Below are 22,825 nucleotides of genomic sequence, written 5' to 3' on the forward strand. Positions count from 1 at the left end.
GTTCGGGAATATGGCGAATGTTTCCAGCATTTTCTAGTTTTGGTCATTTCTGGATAAAATCACCAATAAAAATCGCAATGTCTCAATTTCCACAATATCAGAATAGTGCTAACACATACGACAACGAACCATTACCACCAGGCTGGGAAATGTTTATCGATAGAGGCACTGGGTGGCCATTTTTCGTGGATCACAACAGCCGAACAACAAGTTGGCAAGATCCAAGAAAAAGTCGATCGGTGAGTTCAATTTCGAGATTCGATTTCTCCATGTTTTACAGGTTTCAACACTAATCTTAATGGTCTTGTCCTCATGAATGTCATAATAGGCCTATATTGCCTTGTCATCGTGGCTATCACATCTCATCTGTTGCCCTGTCAGTGTGGCTTGTCGTGATTATTTTACACAGCATTTGATTTAGGCCTAATTTAGGTTCACTTGTACATAGGCCTAGCCCTAGGTAAAAACAACATCATGACATGGTCCCTTCTGTTCCCAAAATACAACTAAGCAGAGTTTTTCTTTCTATATCTTTTCAGCAAGGAGACTACAATAATCCATATGGTTCCACATCAATTCCAGTGCAGCACCAGGGAGGTGGAGGATATCATCAACATCAATTTCCTCCAAGTCAACCCCCTAGTTCTTACCAGCAGCAGCCGCAGCATCAGTACCAGTACGGGCAACCTCAACAAGCGCCACCAACCCGCCAATCGACGCCACAGCATCAATATCGCACACCACAAGGCAGTGTTGATATCCCCATCTTGCGCGAGTCTGGACATCCAAATAGCGGGCAGAATGCTAGACCTCAGCATCCAGGGACCCAATCACGTCCGATGCCTCAACAGCAGGATTCTCCTGTTCACCAGGGGAGCCGGGTGTATCCTAATCTCCATCAAGCACAGCCTCCAAGGAGTTCACCACAAAATCAAGGCGCTGCCCAAAAAACCTATCAAGCAAGCCCAACGATCAACAGGAATGTTCAAGATGTCCGCGGTGCCAAACCTGGAAACCAGTCACCAAGAACACCTCAGCGTAATCCTAATCTAGCGCCCCAAGAGCAAGGAAGTGCAAACAACAGTCGTGCCTCAACTCCATCAAAAGATATGACACAGATGGAGAAAATCGACATGATCCGCAGTAACGTTGAAAAACTGCGCCGAGATGTTGACGAGTACATCGGCCCGAAAAGTGACAAAAACTTCATATACTTAGAAGAGATGCTGACACGTAATATGCTCAAGTTGGACTTAATTGAATCGGATGGAAACTCGGATATCAGAACGGCACGGAAAAATGTAGTAAGGTCGGTCCAACAGGCTCTTGATCAACTGGAACTGAAGGGAATGACATATACGCCTCCCACTGAAAGTGATGAGCTAGTTGGCAGTGAACGATGTGATGGAGCCCAGTTAGTCAACGAGCAAAAAGGTCAAGGTCATAGTCTTCAAGATACTGCTTCTAATGACTATGACAACACACAGAATCGTGTCACTAATTCGAATGAACCTGGTGCTCCACCTCGTAATGCAAATGGAGGACCATCTTCGGCTCCACCAGGTGACCACCAAGCACCACCAACCAAAGTTAAAGAAATGGTACTTAATAGTGAAGTCCCTTGTTGAATATAGCTATGAATAGCTGATGTCATTGTTAGGTTTGGCACTGTTTAAGGCCTGTGGATGAAGTTGTATGCAAACTGAAAGTGAAAGCATTAAAAATGCATGAAGAGGGAAACTGATTGCTTGGTTCCCTTGGTTCGTGCATCCATCCTCTTACAGTTTGTATGAAAATAATCTTCATCTACAGTCCTCAGAAAGTTGTCCTGCATGTGATTTGATAGTATAACATATTGTAGATGGAACTTGTACTGTAAAAACAACTTTTTAAAAGCTCGTAACAATAGGTTTTTAGGGCGAATTTAAAACCCTGTGGAGTTGAGAGAGCTTTTTATACAAATTGGTGCTAGAAAGTGAGGGTATAGAATAGTCAGCTGGAATGGAAAGTGTTTCATGTCACATTTTACAAACTTAAGTTGAGTACTATCATGAGTAAAGGCAGAAACTAGAGGCTCCGTATTACATGGATGTGAACTTGGTTAAATACTTAGTGTAACAATGCACAGCCAAATCACAATTCACCAGTTTAAAGTGCATGCTAACTGTCGAAAGCAAATATTACATTGGTGAGTGTCAAAGTCTCTTGCCTGTATGTGGACATGCCAGAATCATGTTCATTGTAAGTATATTGTAACACACCTCGGAGGGGTGGCATTTAGGCAAACTTGGCTGAACAATTATTTGTTGATTTGCCCGTTTCCTGCTTACATGTGTGTAATGAGTAGTAATTCCTATTGTCAGATCACATTCAATTGAAATGCCATTCTTCTAGATTTGCCCAAGTATCCGAAATGACTGTGTAGGACTGAATGAACTTTAGCTCCGCGTCGTTACGACATACACAACTAAAGTAGTGAGGGCATTTTGTAGTGTAAGGTAGGGTGGTACAGTTATAGCCTCCTCTACTGCTGTGTACTGCCAGTTGGTTTCTACACTGGTGTGCTGTATTTGTATCCCTTTACCTTAACCTCTAAAAATGACATGACGTCCTTTTGTTTTGCATCTTGTGGTAATACATGTTGGGGAACATTTTCGACTGCTACACCAGCCTAAGATGTTTCCATCTGAATTGGTGAGAAACCTCTCAGTCAACCTTTCTTTTCAATGCTTCAAGATGGAACAGTAAACTATGTGAGGCTCACTCCATGCTCTTGTCCATCCAATAGCAAACACATGAGTTTGACCTTTACGAGGGAGTGTCAACTTCTTTTTGGTGTCTGACATCTGATCCGTGGTATTGGTTGATTCCCACTCACACAAAGCAACCATGGTAGCACTTATGATGAAATCAGCTGTCTGTTGTTGTTTCCGTGGACACAAGTAGGCCTAGAAGTTCATTTTATGGTCTCCTGGAATATTTCTGTGGGCCTGCCCAGTTTACATATGTATTACTTGTGTTAGACTCTGAAAGACACTCTAGTGTTCATGTCGTGCTAAAAAGCACCGATCCCGGTCGAGTTCAAAATATGTCTCGTGTTTACTTTTATGATATCACAGGCATTGGTTTGAATTGTGATGTAAAGTCTGCATTGTCTCTGTCTTAAAGGAGGAGTAGGAAGAGTTACAGCTGGGCAGGCTCTGCATATAGTTACATATCTCTTGATTGCCAGTGGAGCAGTACTTTCTGCCAAGTACGACAACTCCTCCTTTAAACGAACTGGTGAATTGACTCCACCTCTTTATGTTCAAAACATGTCATTTCTGCAGATCTTGGGCCATGTGTCCTTTAATAATTTCACTGTGATGCCACCTATTGTTCACATGATGTACTTCAAATGTAAATAGCTAGGATTGAATTATGTAAATAACAGTAAGTTATTAATAGAGTTAAATTTTATGTAAATTCAATTATTAATGATTAAAGTCTGTGTTACAATTGAATTTATAACTAATTTGTTGTGTTATTCTCTTTTTCTACTCACACCGATTCCCTTGGTATCTATGCTCTGTGGTAATTTCACAGCCTTGAGTTCACCGGGCGAGTAATCACGCCTCCAACTCCTGCTCTGGGAAGAGCATGTGCACCCTGCTCTCCAGAGCGGTTGAGCTGTCTTTGCCGTGGTATATCACTCTGATGACAATTCTCCTCAAGGATGTAGTGAGACGAGTGGTTATGCCTCATGAAACGTATGAGAACTAGTCCTCAGTATAGACAAGACTGTTTGTGACAATCCCCGATAGTCCTCGGCATATGCGCGACAGGTTGTGGTCGTCCTTAAGACAGGTAGCGGACTGGGTGGATGTGATGCAGTCCTTAAATGTTGTTGTTGTGATACCGTCTTCCATTGTGAGAGCTTTCTTCATGCTGGCTGTAAAGTCATCTCCCACAGATGGATAATGATACTAACAGAAAATCAAATCACACAAAGAAATCTATTTCTCCTATCAATTTATTGTATAATATATATTCTATATTGTCTAGACTCTAACCTCAACTAATACATGGCCAGCTTGTACTGTCAATAGTTCAACATGTTTGGAGAAATGCCAATGCCAGGAGCCATTATAACTAGCTAATTGTGAATAACAGGTCATCACAGCGGGTCTCTAAACATGATGTAGACAGAATATGAACAAGCATGTTCGCAACAGGTGCCCCTGCTGTTTGGACATGGATTGAGGTATTCCCTTCATGTCGCTGTTTTCTTGACACACCCTGTAGGCGAAAGTTGTAATGGCACCTGATAGACTTCTCCGTAATCTCCAGGTAAAAATGCGAACAGAAATTCAACAGAAAATATCTCGAAATAATAAGACCCAACACTTGATTCGCTTAAGTACAATTTCAATAAAGGTACCTGATTAGTGATTTACTCATTTTTCAAAACCCCTGGGGTTAAAACTAGTTTGAAACACACTAGAATTGACACAAGTCATCTATTGGCCTGTAGGAATCAATGCCACAAGATGTTTAGTTGAAGGGTTCTTCCAATTAATCTTCTAAATATAAGCAATGTATAGTGTACATTTTCAATTTCAGAAAAATTGACAGTTGAAATACATTAAATCAGTGTCTAACAGCAAAAACTCCTGCATCATAACTTAAAAGTTTTTGTTATTTATGTTATCTACCAAGACTATAGTGCAAAGGAGTTTCTGTAGAGAAACTCTACAACTAGTGATAGACAGCCCTTGCATTCCTCCTTCTTACTGCATCTTACACCCGCACGTTGACCTTCTCAACAAACTACACCTCCAATTATAAACACTCTCTTTCTCACCATCTTTAAGTAGAATCATCTTAATCATCATATAAGTTTTCTTCTTAATAAGCCATAACATGACTCTTCACCACCTTTGTATCCATAGAAACATATCAACTTGGTTGTCATGGCAATGGTTGAAGCTCAATCTGCGTTTTCAGTCAGAGTCACCTGGGATGGCAGCTGGTCATCTTACATAAGATATAGCACCTGTTGTACAAATGTACACGTAACCTTCTATCATCCAAGGTGAAATAGACTTCATATCAAATACTAAATATCTAACAACCTAACGAATATACGCCTAAATAATTTTTGTGGGACGTCACACTAACTAACACAATACTTGTGTATATTTATCTTCTGAATCATACTATTCAAGTCAATTAATTATGGCACACAGAAAGAAAATCTAACACTTACAAAATATCTTCTTCATCTGGTTTCAGATATCTAAGTACAACTTTTGCCTATGTCCTTGGAAAAGACACTTTACACAAATTCACACGTATTGAACCATCAGCTACTCAATCAGGTGGACAGCATTTTGGTTCCAAAGACTCTCAATAGGGGAGGATAGGGTGTGGCTGCCATTTAGACCATAGCAACACATGAGCAAGCATGGAAACATACATTAACATAGCAACATTATCAGTACTGAAGGGGTTAAAACTAGATCTGGTCGTGGTCTCCATGGTTGCACTTACTGCTTTCGTCAAAATGGCTGCCAACATTTTGATGCTCTCCTCTTCAATTGAGTACTGTTCTGAAAGCAATTATAGGAATTACACGTCCCCTCCATGATTCTAGTTAGTGTACATCCCCCCACCTTCATGATGTTGATACAGGTGTCCAGTATGTGCATCGTGAGGCATATACATTTGTGCTCGTTGTACGTCATACAAATTCCCATCGGTGGAATAATATGTTGTTCTCGTTGTTGGTATCGGTTCTGACAGATAGAGGGCAGTGTGAGGATCTGGATACATCACCGGCCCTGTACCATCCTGTTGATACATAACCGGCTGCGGTGTATGACTACTACTAGGTGGAGCCGACTGGCGTCCAATCTCAATTTCCCTCGCCTCTTGGGCGGCCGCCATTTCTCTCAAGTCACGAATGTCGTGGACCTCGTGTATTTCTTGTTGTAACTCGTGTGCCAGTGCCGATTCTTTTTTATTATGCAGCTCCACGACAGGAATCTGGACAGTCGTCTGCAATGGCGGTGGCGTTGCTGATATCTGCGTCTCCAAGGGTAACGTTGTCACAGCTTGACTAGTCGTAGGGACCATCGTAGGAAGGTCCTCCTCCTCATAATCATCACCCAACAAACCTTTCTTTGGCAAATCAAGATTGAAATCCACCACTTTGACCCATTTGATTTCTAAACCTTTGTGCGCTGAGCGGCAATGCACGCGACAATTCCCGCTCAACTCGCAACGGAAATCACAGTATGCACATTTGTATGGCTTTAACCCTCTTTGAGTGTGCATGATTCGTACATGCTGTTTCAAATTCGACAACGACCCACCGCGGTAGCTACAGAAGTCACACCGATACCGCTTCTCGCTATGCACCCAGTTATTATGACCACGCAGTGAATTTGCCGAAACGAAGCTCTTCCCGCATTTTGAACAGATGAATTCTCGGACGTTCAAGTGAGAGTTGATGTGATTGGTCAGGTGTTTTTCACGCATTGTTTTATAATCGCACATTGGGCAGTGGAAAAGCTTTTCGTTTTCTCGTACTTGGATGTTGTGGCGTGACAGAAGGTGGCCTGGAAGGATCAAGTGCAATGAGATATAATGCAAACAGTGATGGTGACATTTTTATAGGAGACAACACGTACTCAAAACAGTTTAGTTGATGAAACTTCACTGACTTGACTATTCGTGAAAAACTCGACCAACACTTCAGGAAGGCGTCATTAGTTCCACACCTTGAAAGACTGACTAATCAAACTCGAGCTGGCAATACTCAATGAGCACATCCTGATAGTACTATTTGTTTCAAGACTCAATACTTACTGATCAGACTATACTTGTTCATTGTTGAGAACTTGCAGTGTTCACACTTGAGGCGGTCAGATGAGTGCTGTCTGACATGGGCGCGAATCTCACATTGCTTGGAGAATCCACGTCCACAGATTTCACACATATAAGGGCGTATTCCTTTGTGGACCTTGTTGTTATGCATCTCGAGACTCCTGAAGACAGAAAATGTTCATTATAACAAGGAGATATTCAAGAAATACTGGCAACTCCTGGTGTCCCGTACAGCATAAACATTTCCCCAAAAACTTATCAAAACCTAGTAACATGTCCATCCGTTGGAAGGTTCTAGACCAGTAAGTCCTGATGGTATCATTAGTTGCATCATTTATACAAAAGGCAAAACACATCGAGTTAGAACAATCCCCGCTCAACTACTTACTGTGCCGTCTTCAAGCTTCGGCCACAGGTCGGACATGTGAATGGCTTGTCTTTCTGATGTTTGATCATGTGACCTTTCAGCGAACTTTTCTGGAAGCATGTGAACCGACATCCGTCAAACTCGCACTGGTGCACCTGGAATAGTAGAATGTGACCGTAATTATTTCAGGTTGGACAGGGAGGGGAAGGGAGAGTGGGGTAAAGGAGATTTCAATGCAGCGTGCCTCAGAACATGTAAATATGATGTCCCTTACCTTCAAACTTGCATCCTGTATGTTATGTTTTCTGAACTTGTGTGTTTTCAGGGCAAAGTTTTTCCGGCATTCTTTTCCACAAAGGTCGCAGATGAACTTTGAGGTGTGTTTAGGAAGATGCTCATCCAGCTTGTAGCAGAGGGAAGTCGTGAAGTGACACTGATGGCAGTCGTATTTCACCTGAAAAAATAGTCAGATCTATCATTACCTCGTATGATCAATAGACCTGGACTTTGATAAATATCTTTTGTAATAAAGTGACATGATCAAGATCACATACGAGGAATTTGACTTACTGAGGGATGTTTTTCCTTCATGTGAGACTCCAACTCTGCTTCAACCCTCGACTCGGAGAAACACCCTTCCTCCCGGCACCGGAATATGCCAAGAATCTCGCTGGTGTGTTTATTCTTCATGCGACGTCCAGGCCCATGATCATCGACAAAATGCAGCTGAATCTCATCGACAGTTTTGAACACACGGTGGCAACGTTGGCAGTCATAATTATCTGAATTGTCTTTAGCAGTGATACGCGTAAAGGAAGCAAACTGGGCATGCATGGTACGCAGGTGATCCGCTAATTCAGAGTCTGTTGGAAGAGCTGTTCGACAATAATGACAGCGTAGAGTACCCGTCACATCATCACCGCCAGATTTCTCTCCCCCGACGATATATTTCTTCATGATCGGGTCAAGTTTCATAATCGATGGATTTATACGGTGGGAACTTTTCAAGTGATGATTGAGGCTGGTGCGGCTGTTCATGACCCGACCGCAGTAGAAACACTGCCGTGCAATGTCTGTTCCGTGCGCCGACCGGATATGTTTACGGAGAAGTTTATACGTATTGCGGTTTCCAGCGCAAGCTTTACGACAATCCGGACACTGCAGTTTGATTTTACTCTTGTTATAGACTAAAGTGTAAATGTCATGATCGAGCTGCAAGTGTTTGGCAAGTTCGACTTGGTTTTTGATCGGCAGTTTGCACAATTGACACATGATGTTCCCGGGAGCCGGTAAAGGTAATGTCATGACTAATCTCTTCTTGGGCTTCAGTTTCAGGACAGCGTTCTTCTTTTGTGCACTTCTTCTCTTACGCTCTCCCACTTTCTCGTCTTGCACGATATCACCGTGCATCACGCCATTGTGTTTCTTCAAGAGATTCAAATGCAGGAAGTAGCGCTGCGGCTGGCATAAATTACAACTATATTTCCGTCTTCGTCTCTCTCTGACCTTGACCTTAGGTTCCAGAGAGATTAGAAACGGAAATTCCGGATGTCTCTTAATCTCATGACATCTCAAACGTGTCAGGTTTGTAAACGTTTCTTCACGCTCTAAACAACGTGGTCGACAACAATGGTAGGCTCCATCTACTGGCCGGGGATTGTACATGATACGACGATATTTCCTCATGAAAAAATGCATCCCAACTGTTGGGATGGTTGTCGCGTGCTCCTTTAATTTATGCAGTTTCAAAAACGTGTCATAACGGAACCCATCGCCACAGACGCTGCATATAAACTTATCATAATCTTCCACATCCGATTTACGTATCTTTAATTTGATTGGACGAGGCTTTTCATCTGACTTTGTCATGGATTTCGCTGGTTTCTTTGTTTTTCTCGACACCTTCACAGTTTTTTTCGAACTACGTCTCGACCTCATCGGCTTTGTCGTCGAGATAGAAACAGATTTCTTTTGACTACGTTTTCGTTTAACTGGAAGCTTTGCAGCAACATTACCTTTCCTACGCTTCCCCATAACCACATCTCCCTCGTCAGCGCCCCCTGGGTTGTAATCATCGTCATTATCCCCTTCCGTACTCTCAAACTCGCCGTAACTCAGATTACCCAAATCATCCTCAGCCTTGAGTTCTGCTTCATCCTTAACATTGGCCTGAATCTCGGCAGGTTTCTCTGCCACTACAACACTTTCATCAGTTTTCATCTTCCCACTCAAAGTATCTTCATTCCTTGTCTCCACAATAGGTGGAGCCACTTCCTCAGGAATGACCGGTTCACCCTCTAAATGTTCGCCATCGAGCGACATCTCATCTGGATAGTAAACAACCTTGCCCCCATTCGCCGCGTTCTCACTCCCGATTGGTGCAGCTGAAATTGTAGGCAGCGACGGGGCAACTGGTGCCGGAAAACCAGTATTACTCCCGATGGGAGACGTTATCATGGTTGGTTGCGTGTCTTTACTCTGGCGTGCCATAGCATCCTCCCGTGCCCATACTGTCTTCATCTCCTCCAAAAGATCATCAGCAAGTCCCATTGACCTGGCGTTCCGTCGCACATAGTCGCGGCAGAGTTTCTTCAACGAGATGATGCTGAGCTGGCTGGCTGCAGTGTAGAGCTGCATGATGGTGAACTTATTGACGTATGCCACGCCTGTGTATAAGTAGTGAATAAGCTGCTGCAAGGAGTTGCAAGTGATGTCTGGAAAACAAGAGCAAGTCAGTTTAGAGATAGTTCTCTTTGCGCGACCATTCACCTCTGTGGTGGCACCATGGTTTGGGTCCGTTTGTAGGGGATTGTGAATCTGTCTGCGGCCTGGGAGAAGTCCACCACAAGATACTCATCATACTCATGTGGTCTTCCCCTGGCACTGGCAATGGCATGAGGTACCGGGAACCTTGGTGCATTATCATTCAAAGGACATAGAAGAAAGGTTATTGCCGAAGGTTCGGTTTCTCAGCGATAACGATTCACTTGCCCAGTGTCCCTTCAGAGTCAACACAGCATCAAAGCAGTTGCATTTTGACAATCCGGACATTATAGGTACCCACCATGCATAATCAATCCTTCTGCATTGAGCATCCCTTTATCCAACAACGTCTTGAAATACTCTGACCCACTGATCATGACGAGTTTGTGGACAGGGAAGTTGCCGCCATCTTTTGTCAGCAGTGTCAGATCGCACAGGACTTGCTGGGTTTGTAGTTGCTGCATCTGGGTCATGACCGTCTTCGGGTGGCTCTGGTGAACCAGCGTCTCTTGGATGTACGCCATCTTTATGGTGACTTGGCAACCAGTACCCAAGTATGATCTGAAGAAGAGATTGAAAGAACAATTGTAGCAATAGACAATGTTCTCTGTGGTCTGTATACATATCACAACCAGTTTCTTAGTGGTCTATATGTCACAACCAGATTCCTTTGTTGTCTCTATGTCACAACCAGATTCCTTTGATTGTAGTCTCTATGTCACAACCAGATTCCTTTATAGTCTCTATGTCACAACCAGATTCCTTTGATTGTAGTCTCTATGTCACAACCAGATTCCTTTGATTGTAGTCTCTATGTCACAACCAGATTCCTTTGATTGTAGTCTCTATGTCACAACCAGATTCATTTGTTGTCTCTATGTCACAACCAGATTCCTTTGATTGAAGTCTCTATGTCACAACCAGATTCTTTTTTTGTGGTGTCTCTGTGATGACACAACCAGATACCTTTCTGGTCTCTATGACACAAACAATTTCAATAACCAACATTGTTGAAGTTTAAATATATTGATGTGCCAAGGATTTTGCAAAGATTATAGTTCATACACTTATTCAAAATCATTTGAAAAAGACAAAAAAGTGTAACAATGCCAGTGTCAATCACAGTACATGTCAATGTCAATTTCAATACACATTAAAGGAATTTGGTATCGCCCACACCCCTGAATCCTGACCACCCCCTCATAAAATAATGGGCTATTTCCAAATTAGAAATATATACATATTTCAAATCTGATTTGTACTTTAAGGGAAAGCTTTTGTCACCGAAAACAGCCACAATGTATTTAAAATGACCATGGGCATAACACAGCAAAATCAAACCAGAATTTTTTAGATTTGAGGGTGAAATCAGGGAAAGAATTTGACCTTTCAGAAGAAGCCAGTCTGGAAAATGTCTGAAAAATTGGTTGGGAACAGAGTGTACAGGATAACTTTGGAAGCCCCTGGGGAAAAGATGGTGGCATAAATCGCTAATTGCAGGCATTGAACAAAAAGTTCGAAACCTCAATTATCATTGCATAATCATATCTTACCAATGAGGCAACATCGTGAAGGATTATTTCGGTAAAATTGAACGGCGACTTGACAAACCCTTGGAAAAAGAATCGGCCATAAGCACCTTTACGAAACTCCTGCTCTGCCAGTAAGAGGAAATATTTTATCCACTTTATCAAATATTTCAATCATATTAAGCATTTTAATTAAGAAAAGTATGTTACAGAGCACTCTGTATGTTGTCTAGGCAATTAATTGCTCTGTTTTATCAGTCATTGATTAAATAAAGTTTATACGAAACGAGTGCTGACGGGAATCCTGCCTCAGTATTGGTGACGTCATTCACACGAAATTTCCACATGGCAATGAAATTTTGATAAATTTTCGTAAAAGTGCTCGATTTCTTGTTGATCTTGGTAGATTTTTTGAAATCGTGAAGCCGAACGTGGCAGAGATGGAGTATACAACCAGTCCCGGTAGTGCCACTGGCAGAATGTACGTTAATACTTAGAAATTCGATCTTCAAAACATGACCATATTTTGCATGTGAGAGTTGTGTACAAAATGTACAGTGTACATTATGTAGTGTATTTGTACAGTCTTATTGGCCCATCCCAGGCCTCCCAATCAAGGATCCACATATGATACTATGGGCTCTTGCCAGGCCAGCGCCAGTCAAGAACATTACGAAGGGTCATCATGGTTAAAACATTGTCCGAAGTCGGCTTAGGTCTTCTTTTCTGACGATGACGTGTTCTGTGTCGGCGCATTTTTGATTTTTCGTCTTTGTCGAAAAGGCCTATTCTTTTTTCAACCAGAATGCCTGAGTAGTGAGTGACTTTGATCGGAAATCCGAAAATAGAATGAATGGAGTGTTTCTGTATGTATGGAGCAGCACCTAAACCAATAATTCTTTGATTTCTTCACTTTCAGTCTGTGTTGTGAATGTGGTACAGCCATCGATCCGAATCCAACCAACATGTGCGTAGCCTGCCTCCGAACCCAGGTCGACATCACAGAAGGAATCCCTAAGTCTGGGACACTACATTTCTGCAGAAATTGTGAAAGGTATACTCCACGAAAATCTAGTCATTCTCTGATTTTTGATATTTTAGAAATAGTCCAAATTATTCATTTATTTGTTTGGAAGAAAGGTGTTTTGTGTTTATTCCTCTATTGAACAATGTGTGAGCAGACTTCAAAATGTCTGTCCAATCATTGATATATCATCTTAAACTTTGTTGAGGTAATATTTTCAAACTTCACTCTGATGAGAATCTCTTTATTTTGTTCCAGATACCTGACACCACCGGACACCTGGGTGAAAGCTTCTCTAGAATCAAGGGAGTTACTCTCTGTGTGTCTCAAGAAGTTGAAAGGTTTGAGTAAGGTATGTTGTCATATTGGAAGAGACTGAGTAAAACCTTTGAAATATATCAGTAAAAGAAGATCTGTTTGTGTTATGTGTACCATTGTGCATTGTTTTTCAGGTGCGGCTTGTGGATGCAGGGTTTGTGTGGACGGAGCCGCATTCAAAACGCATCAAGGTGAAGATAACCATCCAGAAAGAAGTAGTAAACAGTGCCGTCTTGGAGCAGGTGTTTGTTGTCGAGTTCACCGTTAATAATCAGATGTGTACTGAATGTCATCGGGTCGAGGCGAAAGACTTCTGGAGGGCGGTCGCACAAGTCCGGCAGAAAGAGGTATGTAAGGTATTTCACACATCTTTGAAAAGTTGACATCTGTGTTGAGTGTGGAACACATTGCAAAATGTCCAAGTCTAGTGAAACTATCTGAAAAACAGTTCAATCAACTTAACTAAGTAACAGATAGGCATCCTAAATATTTGTGATTTGTGAGAAAGTTGCAGGAAATTATATGTTTCAATTCTGTTTTCAGACTTCGCACAAGAAGACATTGTTCTATCTCGAGCAGATGATCCTGAAGCATAAGGCGCACGTCAATACTGTGGGCATCAAACCTGTGGTTGGCGGAATTGATTTCTTCTTCGCACAGAAACAGGACGCTAAGAAACTTGTCGATTTCCTCCAGTGTATTGTACCTTGCAAGTAAGTTAGGTAAACTTGGCTCTGTTTCGAATTTGCAATGCAATCATTGCAATGGATGTAAGAAGATGCATCATTGTCTGTTGTCTTTATGAACTGTTCCTGGCTTGCTTGAGGGGGGGGATTGATGCGTCTAACAAGCCTAAAGTTTACCCAGTGAGGCAAATGACAAGTCCTCCCTCGAGGCCCGTTTGATGTAAGAGGTTGGAAAGTCCATGAATGGTCAAATTGCTGCCTGGCTTCAACTAATGAGGTGTACAAACTTTATTTTTCAGGTACCAGACAGCGCAACAGTTAGTCTCCCATGATCCTAAGAGTAATATTTTCAACTACAAAAGTACATTTTCTGTGGAAATTCCACCAATATGCAAGGTATGAATCAGTAATGATAGTCCAAATGTCTGCTCTGCACAAGAGAAGTAAAACGATTACAGATGATGTAGAATCAACTACATGCGCCTAAGTTGTCTCGGCTTCAGTTTGTAATCAGAAGAGGGCTGATAATTTGGAAGCAATGTGTTGTGCTCAAACCAAATTTCGATATACCATTACTGTTGTATTCAGCGTCCACTCCTCTGAAGGCTATGAATGGTTTCTCTTTCACAGGATAATGTTGTGTGCCTTCCAGCCAAACTCGCCCAGTCACTTGGCAACTTGGGCCAGATTTGTGTTTGCTACCGTGTGTCATCTGTGATACATCTGATCGACCCAAACACGTGTCAAAGTAAGTATTAAAAGCGACATGTATTATAGTTCATTCGTAACTGTTATGTCCAGATCGATTCAGGCTCTTGAGTGCAAACTAGCTAAATAAGTTGAGTGAAATCTCATTGAGTAAGGGCCAAAGTAGACAGCACCAACCTAAAAGATGGCTATTTATGAAATGATTTTCACTCTTTTTAGTTGCTGAGGTTCCTGGTCCGGTGTACTGGCGTGCTCCCTTCCACTCCATCTGTGGACCGAAGCAACTACAGGAGTTCATTGTGATGCAGATAGATGAGGTGTTTGAGAAGGATAAGAAGCTGGGACGGGGACATGGTCAGGAGTCCAAGAGGGTAGGTATTGTCTTGAAGATAGCAATGACTGCTGGGTCTACGCCATCGTTTTATACTTAAGGCATAGTTAGTACAGTTGAGTAAATAGCCGAGTGGAGCCAGCAATGTATTACGATCAGAACAATCAAGACATCAAAACTCAGCTCATTCTCAAATGTTTCTCTCACAGCATTCCCTAGCCGAAGTCTACGTTGTCAAGTCCAGTGAGATCGGTTCTGATCAGCAACACTTCTGTCGCACGCATCTCGGCCACCTCCTCTCAGCTGGTGACTCTGTCCTTGGCTTCGACATGACGAACGCTAACGTCAACAATGAGTACCTGGACAAGATGAGACAGGACAGGTTACCCGACGTCGTTCTCGTCAAGAAGGTGTTTGGCGATCGGAGCAAGCGCATCAGGAAGAGGAAGTGGAAGTTACAGCATCTAGCCGAGGGCACTCACGACTTCGATGCTGCCAGTGTTGAAAGGTAAGGCATATCATGTTTACACCTAGAAGAAAGAACATCCATGACCATCTCATTGAAGACAATGATAGATAGAGAAGTGTCAATCTGTTCACCTTTACGACATTGTCTGGTTCACCACATTTACCTTGTAGACTGGCTGAAAAAGGACAAAGTTTTAAAAAGGTCCATGGAAGAGACGATTAAGTATGAGTATGAACATATATCTGACATTTATATCAAAACTCTGTGTGTGTTTTCAGGGATTATAACGACTTCCTTGAGGATTTAGAGGAGGATCCCGCAATCAGACAGAATGTCAACATCTATCGAGGTAAGTTCAATGCATAGGTTCAGGGAATTTGCATGCATGATAACTGCAGTTAGGCAATATTTATTTCTGTTTACCTCTGCCACAAGGAAATACGAAAAACACAAATGATGTTTATGAAGGTCTCTAAGGCGAATCCTCTGTATGATATTGGCCAACAGTACCAGTTCAGAATGCTAATCAGCTACACATACCAATGTTTATCATCTAAATTGTGTATCAATTTTGCAAAATTTTCATTTCAGATGCTGCTAAGGTTACCGTGGAAACCGAAACGGACACAGACGATGATGACCTGCCTCAGATCAGTCTCCAGGAGATGCTGGATGATTTGCACATCGTGGAGGATGCCACTGGTGGGGAGGGGGCAGATATGATGGAATAGCCGTGGACAGTGCTCAGGGGAGGAGAAATGATAGAATAGCCGTGGATTAAAATTGCAAAAAAAGATAGACATTTGAACTATGAGGACAGTTGTTTTAAAGAGCAGTCCTGTCAGAGAGTTTTGGACCTGGGCTGTTGTATGAATTACAGATAATAAAATATCTAATTAAAAGATACTTTGTCTTCGTTGTGTCAGTTCATGTACGCCACTTCCCTCCCCCTCCCCCTCCCCCTCCCATCCAGACATCAATTAACATTAGCTATGTATTGTTGTCAGGGAGGTGTTCTTAGCAGAATTCTCATCACTGGGTTGTGAAAATGTTGTATGGTAGGGTCCTACTGTACTTGGATAGAGAAAATACCACTTTGCAAGATCCTTTACCGTCAATTCCTTTACCTTCATCGGATGCGCATCCGATATGCCACTAGATTTTGAGTTTTGTAAAGGTTTCGGGGATACGACCAATGCATGCGAGCACCGTCGGCGGAACCCCAATGCCTGCCCTCTTGATCTGTCCGTGGGCCGCGGCGCTCACGGACTCCGGACCTCCAGACCTTACAGACCGGGTTTTTCTTTACTTTACAAACACTATATACCTCGCCCCTCACTTATATCTGTTGTTTTTTTCACATTGTATTGTTCTCGTGGTTTACGGAACAGTAGGCCAATACATGTATAGTGTCTAGAAACAATATTCAGTTAATTGAATTACACTTTTTTCCATTATAGTTTGTTTGATATTGCCCTATAGCCTTTTTCATGAATCAATTTTGAGCATTATGTTTACAACATAGTTTTTATAGCACGAAATATGACTCTAAAATGCCAAATACTTGCAACTATACGTCCATCACTGAAATCTTAGTGTACTAATTGCTCGCTATAAGCTAGGTCATGGCGCCCCAAAACCCATTGACGACGCTTGGAGAACGACATGACCTTCTTCCGGGTCATCGCGCATGTGTGGTGGTGGTCTTACAAAATGACTTCGCTGCTAAATATTTCGTCTAAACTTGCGGGCAAATTTGCCTCGCAAAGTCTGGTAAGTCTTTGTAAACTATTTCTCGTAAGAAAGAATGTATGGATATCTTTCACTTGGTACCAAATATGTGTGTTTTGGGTGAACAGTTTTTGCAGGAACAGTACTCAAAAAGGAAGTTTTTTGGCCGGTCTCATTTACTGCACATTTTGTAGTGTATAGGTTGTGTACATATTTCACAAGGTGCCCTCAAGAAAAGTGATATAACTCAATACTGCTCACATTCTGGATGGAGTTTACCTAAACAGATATTTTATCAATTACATTTTGGCCAATGTCATATTGAATTCTGGCATTGCTTTTGTAGTTTCTGATGGTTTGTTTACAAATTTTCTTGTTTTGTAAGCTACATTTGACCTTGGCTTCGTTATGAATGTTTAGAAAGGTCACAGCTGTCTATCTATGCATGGTTGAGGCCAACTGTCAGTGTCAGTCTGATCAACAAAGGCTTTCTTTACCCAGGTTTATATTTTATCTTTTCCTTTGCCATCCAAATCTCTGTAACTATGTCTATCATCTATGGACCTTTTCTTTTCAAGGTTGGTCTGACCAGACCACTGGCGTCTGCAGGTTTCCATTTTCGAGTCAACGGCAGAAACAGCGATCCCAAGAAAGCTTCCACAACCCAACAAATCAGCCGTGATTATCCGGTTGTCGACCACACCTACGATGCTGTGGTTGTCGGAGCGGGCGGGGCAGGTCTAAGAGCTGCGTTTGGTCTTGCTAACAAGGGCTTCAAGACAGCATGTATCACAAAGTTATTTCCGACGAGATCTCATACTGTTGCAGCCCAGGTAGGTGTACGAACAGACATGTCAGGATGATGACAGAAATCATCACCAAATTCTGTCCTGAAGTTTGTCACTTCTACTCTTTTTGCTAGAGCTTTTAAGGCTAAACTGCAACATATTGTCCAACTTGTCATCATGAATGTCATGTGTTCTGTTCGACTCTTTTCCAGGGAGGTATCAATGCGGCGTTGGGTCACATGGAAGATGATAATTGGAAGTGGCACATGTACGACACGGTGAAGGGCTCTGATTGGCTCGGGGACCAGAATGCTATCCACTACATGACAGAAGAGGCACCTACTGTTGTTATTGAGGTAAGGGTTGTCTCTGCCAAATAGAATGTACACTGATGGAAATATTGTCAAACGGTGTTGTTAAAATAGAGGTTCTAGTATTCTACTGTACTACGAGAGGTGGCAATGAAGAGTAACCGTGGCAGAGGTGGTTTCATTTAAAAATTGCTTTTTTCAGCTTGAGAACTATGGCATGCCGTTCAGTCGCCTGGACAATGGCAAGATCTACCAGCGAGCGTTTGGTGGTCAGGCCCTCGACTATGGCAAGGGAGGACAGGCCCACAGGTGCTGCGCTGTGGCTGACAGGACAGGACACTCCATGTTACATACGCTCTATGGCAGGGTAAGTCTTCAATTCTAGACCCATTCACCCCCTTTTTGCTGCTTGAACTATTAGTCCATTCAAGATAGTGAAGGTGCAAAGGTAATGAAGGTTGCAATTTTCTGAAGAAATTGTTTTTTAAAATTTCATTCATGTTAGAGCTAGATTTGTCATGATTCAAAGTCAATGAGATTCTTTTACAAAGAAATTCCAACTTTTTCTATTCCAGTCGCTCGCCTATGACTGTAAATACTTCATCGAATACTTCGCCATGGATCTGATCATGGAAGACGGAGAATGTCGTGGTGTCACGGCCGTTTGTCTCGAGGACGGTTCCATCCATAGGTTTAGGTGTAAGAATACCGTTCTCGCAACTGGGTGAGTAGAATTGGGGACAACCACCTCAACATTATGCCAACTGCACCAATCATATAGATGTGCCTTTTCATTCAAGTCCACTTGTGCGATAATCTGATTGCCTCTGTTTCAGTGGATATGGCCGGGCCTACTTCTCCTGCACAGCTGCCCACACTTGCACTGGTGACGGCACAGCCATGGTCTCCCGTGCTGGCCTTGCAAACGAAGACATGGAATTCGTGCAGTTCCACCCAACTGGTATGTTTAAACTTGAATATGGTGTAGCAGTTGAAAGTAGTACATTTCAATCATACAGTGCTAGATCCCATCCTCCTATGTCATGTTAGCAGTAATCAGTGGTGATTTCCACAATGTCTGGCAGCAGGGGTAGACAAGGTCAGTATTGACAACTTGAGATTCATTATAGTTTAATCTCAAACATATTCTATAAACAACACAATACCTGACTTGCAGGTATCTATGGTGCTGGTTGTCTGATCACCGAGGGATGCCGTGGTGAGGGTGGTTACCTCATCAACAGTGAGGGTGAGCGATTCATGGAGCGTTACGCGCCCACCGCTAAGGATCTCGCCTCCAGAGATGTCGTCTCGCGGTCAATGACCATGGAGATCAGGGAGGGAAGGTAAGATGCTCGAGACTTTATGACAAAAACATGCAAGGAATCCCTTTCGTAAGACCTTTTATCTGGCTGTGAAAGGTTCATTTCAAAACCATTTCAGGTCAACACCTACCTGCTGCCGTGCTGGAGGTTTCAGACTGGGTATATCTTTCCATGTGTGTGGATTTTGTGATTTTGTGCCTTTCCTAAATTGAAGGATTCAAATGAATCTTTCTAACTTTCAGGGGTGTTGGCCCAGAAAAGGATCATGTCTTCCTGAAGCTCTCCCATCTCCCCCCAGAGCAACTGAAGATGCGTCTCCCTGGCATCATGGAGACAGCCCACATCTTTGCTGGTGTCGACGTCATGCGGGACCCGGTCCCTGTCATCCCGACGGTCCATTATAACATGGGAGGTGTGCCAACCAACTACAAGGGCCAAGTCATCCAGTATGACGCTAATAAGGGTGGAGATTACATCATCCCTGGTCTGTACGCTGCTGGTGAGGCTGCTTGTGCCTCGGTCCACGGCGCCAACCGATTAGGCGCCAACTCTCTGCTGGATCTTGTAGTGTTCGGCCGCGCCTGTGCCAACACCATCGCAGAGGAGAACACCCCTGGGGAAAAACAACCTGAATTTAAATCAGTAAGTAAAATAATGATCAGCAGATCATGTGTGCTTTTACTTTAAGGTCTCCTGTGGGATACCGTGGCGTCTGTCATCCATCAGCAGAGCACGTTATGTAACCGCTGGTGCTGGATGGCTGAAACTTGGCATGATGACCCCGAATACTTGCTTCAGTTTCCCTTACCTGTTGTTCCTTCCAGAATGCTGGAGAGCAGTCAGTCGCCAACCTCGATAAGATCCGCCACAACCCGGGTGACATCCCAACAGCTGATCTAAGGACGAAACTCCAGAAGACCATGCAGAATAAGGCGGCTGTATTCCGTACCGGACAGACCCTGGCCGAGGGTGTGAAGGGAGTCCAGGAAGTTGTAGATGAATTTGACAACGTCAAGGTATGTTTACTTAATTATTCTCTTGGGTAAGTTTAGACGAGAGTCTTATGATGCTGACACACACATCACTGTCTGAATGGGTTACAGAAAATGAATATCGAGGACACAAGACCACTTTCTTGCCTGCCCTTTGACTGTATAGACTGTGACTGCTGCAGCCAAAACCTCTTTTTACATTGAACACACTGATGCCGTGACTGAATCCGAGATCTTGATTGCAAAAGTTTGTGTTGTGTTTTCCAGGTGACCGACAAGGGCATGATCTGGAACACCGACTTGATCGAGACTCTGGAGCTGCAGAATCTGATAGTAAACTCGGCCCAGACCATCGTCTCCGCCGAGGCCAGGAAGGAGAGCCGGGGTGCTCACTCAAGAGAAGATTTCAAGGTAAGAAGGTCTCCTGAGTGATCTCATTTTTATACAGATGAGGAAAAATTTAGCTTGACCAATACCTTTGACCAGGCGCACTTCCCTGTGCATTGTCATGTGTATTGAACTGTGATGTGTATTGCACTGTGATGTGTATTGCACTGGGATGTGTATTGCACTGGGATGTGTATTGCACTGTGATGTGTATTGCACTGTGATGTGTATTGCACTGTGATGCATGTGGAGCATGTACAAGTATTCCACATGCATTACATCTGTTATGATTTCTCTGCTGTTGTGTGTATTATTGTAGCTTGTCTCGTGTACTCTCTACACTTCTTGAGTCTTTTGACTTAAACTATTTGCTCTTGTTGCAGACGCGACTAGATGAGTATGATTACAGCAAGCCAGTAGCAGGTCAGACCAAGAAACCTTTTGAACAACACTGGAGGAAACACACCATGTCTGGTATGGACTGTGAAACTGGAAAGGTAAGAAACACTCATCTTTTACGTCAGGTTACTACAAAACTGTTGGCTTGGCCGTCTTATCACAACAGATACTGATTCAGTCAGCCAGATCCAGTGCTATTCTCACACATTTAAATTGTTATGATTGATGAAGTGGTCCAAACAGCCGCCTTCAGTTTTCGATATCTGTTTTCACTTCAGGTAACCCTGGACTACAGGCCTGTGATCGACAAAACTCTCGATGAAAAAGTCTGTGCCACCGTTCCACCAGCTGTCAGATCGTATTAAAAATAACAACACTTAGAGATCGAATTAATTTCATAGACTTTCATATCAAACAGTGGTTACCATGGAAATTGTACATTTTGTCATTGCCATGGGTGATGTACTTAATGTTGCTATGGAAACGATGTTTATGGAGCATATTCGCTGCTTTAGTCATGTGATACTAAGTCGAATCTGTATCGCTGGGTCATTTTGCATCAAATGATCTCAACATCTGATGTCAAGGAGTTCAGCCTTCGCATGATAGACTTTCACACTGACAAGGTTGTTTGCGTGATATGATCTTGAAATCCTTGTCGTGGTGTTGGTATTGTGAGCACACCATGTCATGTTGGTGTAAATCCTATATTTCAACCATTGTATTACATCGGTAGAATCACCTATAGACCTACTTCATTAACAAAAAATACCTAAAGTTAATTTTGGAATTACTTGTCATAAAATGTAAATCTTTCGATAAGGCAGTGTTCCTTTGTACGCTTTTGCTTTTGATTAGCTCGTTGGAGTAATTAATTAATCAAAGAATTATGTTGAAATACGACTCCTTTGTATAAGTAATGCAAATAGTGTATGTTATTCAAGTTTCAGATGTTTATAAAACCTCAGATTGGTTTCTTCGAAGACTAGGATAATGATCTTTCCCAATCCCAACCCCCAGTGAAAATTCTATACCAAGCACCAAATACTATTGTTTGTTAGGTTTTAGCTCCTTATAGAGGACTTCATTGTCGTTTGTCTAGTTAAATACCTCTCTATTACGGACACTCTTGGGATTTGATAATGCTATCCAGAATTCTGAGGGGTCCTGATTACTGAGCTCAAATTGAATGGAACCAACCAGTGTGGTAGGAGATTTAGTATCCTCAGTAGAGCGGGTGTCCTAGAGAGGTGTCAACTAAGGGAGGTTCCATTATAATTTATTTATTTCATGCCATCTCATGCATTTGTATGTAAATAGTAAACATTGTGTGTCATCTTAACTAAGATCGTGAAGTGTGTACATCTTGCTCAGTGCTATGTAGACATTCTGGGTTCTATTCTGGTGGGAGCACCTTACATGTGTGTGTGTGTGTGACTTAATACCCAAAATAATCAGTGGAAAAACTAATGATGACCAATAATAGAATAAAGTGGCTCGGCCATGTTGCACCGTGTTAGTTAAACGATGATTTGATTGTTGTATATTAAAATGCATTGTTATACGACGTGTTGTGGCATGGGCCATGATGGTGACTTGATAATGATGAACTATTGATCGATGCTGGCTTTCTAAGTGAGCCTTGCTATATATTTCTAAGAATTAAACCCAGACATGAGCTGGTCAGTATGCGTCAGATTCGGTCATTATAATTTCTTGTGAGACATTCAGAGGCATGTCATAATCTCTTGAGCTAATCTCTTGCTGTATTAGGATTAGCTTATGTAGTGCTTTATGGTAGCTAATGGAACTACACATTTATGTGCC

The 22,825-nt window shown here is 42.5% G+C and overlaps 4 protein-coding genes across 4 annotated transcripts; 3 read left to right on the forward strand and 1 right to left on the reverse strand.

The window, feature by feature from the left end:
* LOC135503157 (BAG family molecular chaperone regulator 3-like) lies at nt 1-3,510 on the forward strand. Its single transcript, XM_064796551.1, has 2 exons — nt 1-239; nt 540-3,510. The coding sequence occupies exons 1-2, from the start codon at nt 18-20 to the stop codon at nt 1,626-1,628; spliced, it is 1,311 nt and encodes a 436-aa protein (XP_064652621.1). The 5' UTR covers nt 1-17; the 3' UTR covers nt 1,629-3,510.
* Nucleotides 3,511-4,007: 497 nt separating this feature from the next.
* LOC135503212 (zinc finger protein 62 homolog) lies at nt 4,008-11,630 on the reverse strand. The gene is made up of 7 exons (XM_064796674.1): nt 11,554-11,630; nt 10,302-10,561; nt 7,808-9,951; nt 7,512-7,691; nt 7,259-7,392; nt 6,853-7,031; nt 4,008-6,602 (listed from the first exon to the last, which is right to left on the reverse strand). The coding sequence occupies exons 2-7, from the start codon at nt 10,522-10,524 to the stop codon at nt 5,632-5,634; spliced, it is 3,831 nt and encodes a 1,276-aa protein (XP_064652744.1). The 5' UTR covers nt 10,525-10,561; nt 11,554-11,630; the 3' UTR covers nt 4,008-5,631.
* A 206-nt stretch (nt 11,631-11,836) lies between these two features.
* Nucleotides 11,837-15,971, forward strand: LOC135502895 (60S ribosomal export protein NMD3-like). The gene is made up of 11 exons (XM_064796083.1): nt 11,837-12,010; nt 12,449-12,583; nt 12,812-12,905; nt 13,006-13,218; nt 13,415-13,584; nt 13,857-13,953; nt 14,188-14,305; nt 14,485-14,636; nt 14,806-15,104; nt 15,344-15,414; nt 15,657-15,971. The coding sequence occupies exons 1-11, from the start codon at nt 11,970-11,972 to the stop codon at nt 15,794-15,796; spliced, it is 1,530 nt and encodes a 509-aa protein (XP_064652153.1). The 5' UTR covers nt 11,837-11,969; the 3' UTR covers nt 15,797-15,971.
* Nucleotides 15,972-16,756: 785 nt separating this feature from the next.
* Nucleotides 16,757-22,665, forward strand: LOC135502915 (succinate dehydrogenase [ubiquinone] flavoprotein subunit, mitochondrial-like). Its single transcript, XM_064796110.1, has 12 exons — nt 16,757-16,838; nt 17,375-17,629; nt 17,797-17,940; nt 18,098-18,262; nt 18,471-18,619; nt 18,732-18,856; nt 19,073-19,241; nt 19,463-19,862; nt 20,045-20,236; nt 20,480-20,623; nt 20,983-21,096; nt 21,277-22,665. Exons 1-12 carry the CDS (start codon nt 16,779-16,781, stop codon nt 21,361-21,363), a joined length of 2,004 nt encoding a protein of 667 aa, XP_064652180.1. The 5' UTR covers nt 16,757-16,778; the 3' UTR covers nt 21,364-22,665.
* Nucleotides 22,666-22,825: the final 160 nt, after the last annotated feature.

Source organism: Lineus longissimus, chromosome 19 (genome assembly GCF_910592395.1).
Source record: "Lineus longissimus chromosome 19, tnLinLong1.2, whole genome shotgun sequence".
NCBI classification, from domain to species: domain Eukaryota; kingdom Metazoa; phylum Nemertea; class Pilidiophora; order Heteronemertea; family Lineidae; genus Lineus; species Lineus longissimus.